The sequence below is a fragment of the Nuphar pumila genome, chromosome 2 (genome assembly GCF_984573655.1).
Source record: "Nuphar pumila chromosome 2, dmNupPumi1.hap1.1, whole genome shotgun sequence".
Classification (NCBI taxonomy): domain Eukaryota; kingdom Viridiplantae; phylum Streptophyta; class Magnoliopsida; order Nymphaeales; family Nymphaeaceae; genus Nuphar; species Nuphar pumila.
In genome coordinates, this window is record NC_143250.1 from 87,237,383 (window position 1) to 87,245,032 (window position 7,650).

The 7,650-nt window shown below is 38.0% G+C and overlaps 1 protein-coding gene across 1 annotated transcript; it reads right to left on the minus strand.

The window, feature by feature from the left end:
• Nucleotides 1–519: 519 nt before the first annotated feature.
• On the minus strand, nt 520–2,886 carry LOC149845957 (homeobox-leucine zipper protein HOX32-like). Its single transcript, XM_089989893.1, has 7 exons — nt 2,788–2,886; nt 2,485–2,657; nt 2,056–2,145; nt 1,771–1,963; nt 1,382–1,516; nt 842–976; nt 520–729 (listed from the first exon to the last, which is right to left on the minus strand). The coding sequence occupies exons 1-7, from the start codon at nt 2,884–2,886 to the stop codon at nt 520–522; spliced, it is 1,035 nt and encodes a 344-aa protein (XP_089846019.1).
• Between the last annotated feature and the right edge of the window lie 4,764 nt (nt 2,887–7,650).

Consider the following 7,650-nt stretch of genomic DNA (forward strand, 5'->3'; position numbering starts at 1 on the left):
ACCCAACACATTTTCTTCCATCCCATCGCCCTTCATGGTTTTCAATTAAAATTCTCATGTTCATTATAAAATAAAAAATAAAATAAAATTTCCATGTGCATTTACATGCATCTCTGACATTCATTTCCCTCTTTGTCTAATTGTCTCTGCTGATGCCATACCAACATGCACTAAAAGAAAAATGAGGATTAGCATCAGACTCTTTCTGTCGCTAATTCATCACTAATGTGTTTAGCGATGGAAAGAGTTCATCGCATAATCCTAGTCGCTAAATAGCGACAAAATTGATCTGTCGTTATTCCATCGCTAATTAGCGACGGATCAGTTCTGTCACGAATTCATCGATGAATAAACAACAGATTTAGTTTTGTGACAGATAATATCTATCACTAATTTGTCGCTATTGTAGCGACAGATAATATTTGTCGCAAAAGTTGAAAAAAAACATTAAAAAATTTGAAATATAACACCAACTATTTCAACAGAAGGTAGTGATATTCATGATAAAGTTTTCCATGTCTAATGTTTGTCCATAGATAATCTGGCATTGTTATGAAAATGAATCATGAATAGTTTTGTTCTTATAGGAGACACAGGAAGAAATGCTATTGTAAGCACCGATCTCAGGTTATATTCATTTGCAGCCGTTTCACTAGAGGGTTGGGTCACACCAGAGCCCACTTCAAGTGAAAACGCCAAATCAAGTGTCTGGTTAGCAATGTGTATATCCTGAAATAGAGAAGGCACTTGAGGTAACAATAACTCCCTCGCATGCATGCACACATAAGCATAAAAACCTGAAACCGACAAAACAAGTGCAATGAAAAGAAATATACTCAACTGCTTTCGACTCCAATGGAATAACACGAAAACCAGAAGGAAGCAATGGAGCATCATCAGCAAATAACTCATCAATAGGAGCAAACACAAGTTGTGCACATGCCCCAACTGCATTCTCATCAACTCCACTGCAAAGCTGCAAACAAAGAACATGAAATCAATTATTTACAAGAAAAAAAAATGCACCACCACGCAACGTTCTTTTGACAACAATGGAAACACTTGACAAACACCAACCTGTAACAAATACATGTCTCTTTGTAAGACACCATCTTCTTAGTAGAAGCCACGACCCTCAAGCTGGATTACTTCCAGAAGCTGGAATTCCAACAAGACAGACAACACAGTTAGTTTAAAACTCTATGTAGACAATAGTAATCACCATGAGCCACAACATAAGACTCTCTTTCTCAAACCATAAAGTAGTTTAAAGTAGGTTAAAAATCATTACCAACTCAAACAAAGAAAATTAACTCAAACTAAGCCATCTATACCGCTTCTCGTTCTAGTGTATGAGCAAGAGGTAAAGCAACCTGCCTACCAGAAAAACCTCCAAACCTGGAACCAGAAATAGCATATCCTTGAGAGAGGCAGCAGAGAAAGCATCAACACCACAATCAGCCCACTCTGAACGATGTTCTCTGAGAAATTGAACAAGCAATGCCGGAGGCACATTCTACACAACATAAATTAAACCCATCAGAGTACGGTAAAAGTAGACCCATGTATTTGAAAAATAGAAAGGAAGCCAGGACAGTCAAAGCAACTCTAATAACTTAACCTAACATTGGTATTGCAAGTATCACAACAGGATAATGGAAAGTAGAAGATTAAATACGCATAAAAGGAAAAACTAAATGTTCAAGATAAAATTAGATGATCATCTAATTCATATATTAAATGCAGACAGAAGGCATACTAAAATCAAACCTGAAGCAGCATGAATGCCTTTGCACAGAGGATACCACTACCATAATTATAGAGTGTCGTGAAAGAATTAAGGTGACCACCCAGAAGTTGTCTAGGAGAAGCATTCACAATGATAGTCACATCCTCCACCCCATCACTACTCATTAAAGACCATCCATCATCAGCAAACCCATTCACAACATCATTGAATCCCCTACAAACAATTCATTGTAAACGAGGGAGACAATAAAGCTATAAATTCATCAAGAAGACAAACATGAATTCATGTTAAATAGAATGGTTTACCTGCTCAATCTTTGACTAAAGGTCCTAAGAACAGCCGGCTGACGACCCTCACCATATACAATTTTGCCACTTGTCTCAAGTGCTACTTGTCTGATGTGATGCAGTGCCTGTTAAAAAGAATCCAAGAACATCATTCCTCAGTTGCATAAGATGCAAAAGGATGCAAAAAGAAAAGGATATTGCCAGAAAAGGTGTTTACAACAAGGGTCATTTTCTGAGCAAGGATTTTAGATGATGCATACAGTGGTCGGTGCTTAAAACGTAGTGAAAATTGGCGGTGCCTTCGCAATTACCCATTTATCCAAGAAAAATCGGGATAAGCTACGAAAAATCACATTTTGGTAAGGAAATAAAGAGCGCAAAAATCAGAACGATGGGGTGATCGTACAGAACAATGGGGTGATCGTACAGAGACCACAAAAAACTCACGTTGGGCAGTATTTGGCGATTGCAGTGGCGAGGGACTTAATAATTCTGGCATTGATGTTGAAGAGATCTTTGCGCGTCATCCCGGGCTTGCGGGGGACGTCGACCGGGATGACGACCACATCGTAACCCTTCAATGCTTGCCCTAGCTGATCCTCACCCATGTACCCAATCACCTGAAACACATCTTTCTCCCAAAACGTAAGACACCCAAAAAAAAATGAGATCTGCAATCTTATCTCAGGAAACACCAAAAATATCGCGAAGAAAGAAGAGTAGGGGGAAAGAAAAGAAGAGGCCGACGACCTGAGCCCTAGAGTTGATGTGGCTAACGTCGACGGCAATGCCAGGGGTTCCGACGATATCGTAGAGGGTGAGGCTGGAGACAAGGGGGTTGAGCTTCATGAGGAGGGCGAGCGACTGCTCGATACCTCTCGCCGCCACCAACACTGCCACCTTCTGCTTAGGGGTGCTCCCCGAGGAGGACAAGCATCGGTGCTGAGCAGAGGAGGAGGAGGGCGACCTCCTCCATGTACCCAATCACCTGAAACACATCTTTCTCCCAAAACGTAAGACACCAAAAAAAAATGAGATCTGCAATCTTATCTCAGGAAACACCAAAAATATCGCGAAGAAAGAAGAGTAGGGGGAAAGAGAAGAAGAGGCCGATGACCTGAGCCCTAGAGTTGATGTGGCTAACGTCGACGGCAATGCCGGGGGTTCTGACGATATCGTAGAGGGTGAGGCTGGAGACAAGGGGGTTGAGCTTCATGAGGAGGGCGAGCGACTGCTCGATACCTCTCGCCGCCACCAACACTGCCACCTTCCGCTCAGAGGTGCTCCCCGAGGAGGACAAGCATCGGTGCTGAGCGGAGGAGGAGGAGGGCGACCTCCTCAAAGTCGTTTCGACGGATCGAACAATCACATCTTCATCTTTTTCCTTTCACTGCAGAAACCTACACACCTAGAGAAAACAGGAAAGTGAGTAAGGTTTTTTTATCGAAAAGTAGAATTTCGCGCCCTAGATGGGTTGGTTTAAATCGAAAAGTAGTGACGAAAAAAATCCGTCGCTAATTAGTGACGGATTCGCGCCAAAAAATTTTTGTCGCTCCTCCGTCGCTAAGTTGCGACAAAAGTTTTCTATTGCAAAGTTTCATCGCTAATTAACAATTTTCTTGTATTGGGATTTAGCGACGGAAAAAAAATCCATCGTGAATCCATTGCTAATTAGTGACAGATTCGCGACGGAAAACTTTATGTCGCTAAGTTGCGACAGAGTTTGAGACATAATTTTTTCATCGCGAATCTATCGCTAATTAGCGACGAATTCGCGACAGAATTTTTTTCATCGCTAATTCTGTAAATATTTCGAATGTTAGCGATGAATAGTTTTCTCTTGCTAATCTGACGTAAATTTGCGATGGAAAAAATCCATCGCTAATTAGCGTTTTTCTTGTAGTGATGGACTTGATCCACATAATAAATGAATTGAGAGGATAAAATCAATTTCTTAAAATATTAGATTTAATATTAGTTATAATATATATTTTGCAAGAAAAATTCCTTTTCTTTATGACTATTATTAAGTGTATTATTGACATTCCAATTCCAAGTTTTGTGCAACACATTCAGATTTCAGTCTTTTAACGTGGCAATGGCCATGTTAACTCAAATAAAACTAATTAATTTGGTTTTTGACTTATCTCAAAAGATCACCTGTACTGACCCACATCCTGGTCCAAGTTGTTTAGGCCTGTACGGCCCTTGGGCCTTTCACTGAATCCAGCCAAATGTATCATAAACCTGGAAATTGGATACTAAGGAACCGTTACATTTCTTATTAATTTGTATAGTTAATTGATGCATATAGATTTGAGTTTGCAACGTTGGACTCACATCTGAATCCAAATTTCATTCTTCGTTGGATCCAGATTTGAGTTGGAACTTATCTATTCACTTCAGCTGCAACAATGCCCAATACGAATTGGATGCACAAGTGCAAACAAGCGATCCAGGTTTGGACTGGAATCAGGCAAAGATTTGATCCATTGGCAGCCGTATACTGAAATTATGTAGGGGTAGGGCTGTAATTGGGTATAGACATGTGACCAGGTGTCGTTCCCCATATTTGACCTCTTTGAACGTTAAATACGATTACAGGGTCTGGACCCAGTAGGACATTACCGAGCACACAGGGGTCTTGGACTGGAACCAACACTACATGGATAATGGGTGGGCTCTTACTGATAGCTATTTTAGCCCTTTTTGCAGTTAAGAAAAATATTTAGAACTAGGTTAAAACTAAACTACAAGGATCTGACTGTCTGTCACCTGATCCAGCATGGGGCAAAAGGCTAAAAACTGGACACTGACCCAAGGCCCAGAGTGGGTCTTGATGGGGTCAGGTACGGCCGAGTCAGAAAAAATGACATTGGCAAACCTAGCCAGTGGGAATTCATCAGTGTGAGTGTCCCTAGAAAACATTACGAAAACCCACTCAGCCTTTACCATATTTACAGATAGCAGGTCAAACTTTACACTTTTATGAATGAATGCCTAGTTAAAATTGGCTCAAAGAAACATATTCTCATTGGCTTGGTTCTGATGAGCCCGATGCAACCTAGCCGTGTAACCACTAGAGTGGGTCCAGATTCCATAGGCTCATCAAGTTGGATTGATCGGATCTGCACCATAATTGGCCTAATCCAGGTTTTGGATCCAGATCTGATTCTGTTCATATCTCAATTTTGAAAGAAGTGTTTTGCATGTGTGTAGGGTTAATATTTGCTACAATCAATTACACTTATAATCGATGTAGTTAGGGAAAACATTTTTTTTTAAACTTAACCTCACAGATGTGATCTATATGCTCCATTTAGTAGGAATTAACTTTTGGATTGTCACAAATCGAGTGTATACAGGTATTTCTAGCAATGTAAAAAACAATAGCTGTAAAAACACAAAATTCATCTAACTCAAAAAAACATGTTTTTTTTCTGCCAAAAAATACTGTTCAAGAGCTGTTTTTCCACTAAATCGACCATACTGAACACATCTATGAGGTTATGAATAAAAGCAACTTGCATCATGAGATCGTAACTAAATTTTAAAAATAATTGAATGTAGCCACTAGAATATGAAAATTTGAAAATATGAGAACTAGAGTATGAACCATGACTTTTATTTTTTTTTTCATAAATCTTTCTATACATATGTGATCTACATGTTTGGTTTTAAGGGAAACGACTCTTAAATCATGCAAATGAGATGCATGAAGATGACTTTTTAAGGCTTCGATTCAAGCATTTAAAAATCATGTTTTTTTTTTTTTACAGTGGACTCCTAGCAATGGACCATGCTGAACACAACACACACACACACATATATATATATATATATACCCAAGGTCGTCTTCACAATTTGATGTATACAAACATGCCCACGAGACAAAGGTTGTAGCTATGACATATAATGCACAACCAAGTGAAATAATAGTACTTTATGTGTATATTGAACGACGTTTACAGTGTGGATTGTGGTAGGTAGAATGATAACACCAAGCCTTGGTCACCAGATGCTCCTTGTCCTTAATTATGCCTTTTAGGGTCAGATCAAGCAATTATAAAACAAGCATAAACATGCACTGCCACTGCTGTCTGTGTCCATGACATTTATGGGTTTTTGGCGTCTTGAAGATGAGGTTAATCTTAAGCGATAGCATTTACCAGAAAACACAATGCAGTTATCGGTCTTGCCGTCTATGATTAGTGCTGAGAAATGAGATGAGCGTCTCATGGTTTGGATTGTGCTTTGCTAGTAATGAAGCACTTAGAACTCCTAAAATAAGCTCGGCAACTTGAATATTAGCAACAAGTGTTTTGGCTCAACTCATGTAGGCTCATAGTATACGCCCCGACTTTCAAACTTACGGAGATTTTTTTTTAATGTACAATGAAAAACTTTTCGAAATTACTCTTAAACTCTCTCGAACGTATCACATGTTTAGAATTTAACCATTGCAATTCAAATCTAACTAAAATAGTTTCATTCATAAATGAAATTTAAAATTGATCATTCAAAAGAATAAAAATGAGAAGAGTTCATTCTAATCCATCAACAAAACCCAGAAGATTCTGTGTCCTGCAACATCCATCCGTCTACACACAGATCTGAAAAATATAAAGTATGAAACGTGAGACACATGATGTTTCATCACAATTCCTTAGACCCTTACTAGGTCTCACTTACGCAAACAACACAAAATCAATAGTTACGATATAACTACATAATATTTATATTATCCTGAGATAATATAAAAACACATGAAACACGCTTATCATTATGTGTGGATAATAATACAATGTACACACCTTTTATGCACACATAAATAACAATTTACACATACCTCTATATGTAAATAAACATACACATCACATATATTATTATATATATACTACACAAAAACTCAAGGGTTACTATATAACTATGTAACATTTACATCATCTTGAGATAATGTAAAAACATACGAGACATGCATATCATTATGCGTGGCTAACAATACAATGTACACACTCTTTATGCACACAAAAATAACAACTTACACATACATTTATGCGTAAATAAACATACAACTTATGCATACCCTTTATGCGTACAAAAACAATTTACACATACATCTATGCATAAATAAACATACAACTTATGACTTATGCATACCTTTATAGATAATTAGACATACAATTCTCACATATTTTTATGCACACATAAAATTCAATGATTAATCATAAGTGCCTGAAATATTGTGTACTATTATATTCACAAGTTGTCATTCGAGCTTACACTTACGCTCATATGCTAATCATGCACACAGTTATGTAGTCATTTCATTTAAGTCAATCCCTATGCTTATAAACAATTTGTGCATATACGTTATTTAAGGATACAATCACACTCATATATAACTCAAGCATATAATTATGCATATATGTCATGCAAGCCTACATCTAGGCTCACAAGCAACTCAAGTGAGGAGAGAGAAGAGTTTTGTGGAAAGGGAAAGAGAAAAGAGAGAATGAAAATAGAGAAGAGAAAGCAGATAAAAAGAGGTAAGAGGTGATTCACACATAACTCGATGAAAAAGTCTTTCATCTATGTTCACTCATTTACCAT

Excerpts from the sequence above, each read along its gene's own strand:
- LOC149845957 (XM_089989893.1), bottom strand. The coding sequence starts at position 2,886 with ATGAAGCTCAACCCCCTTGTCTCCAGCCTCACCCTCTACGATATCGTC. Across the intron at positions 2,146-2,484 it reads ATCGCCAAATACTGCCCAAC|ACAAGTAGCACTTGAGACAA; the intron begins GTGAGTTTTTTG and ends GCATCACATCAG. Across the intron at positions 1,517-1,770 it reads AGGCATTCATGCTGCTTCAG|AATGTGCCTCCGGCATTGCT; the intron begins GTTTGATTTTAG and ends TATGTTGTGTAG.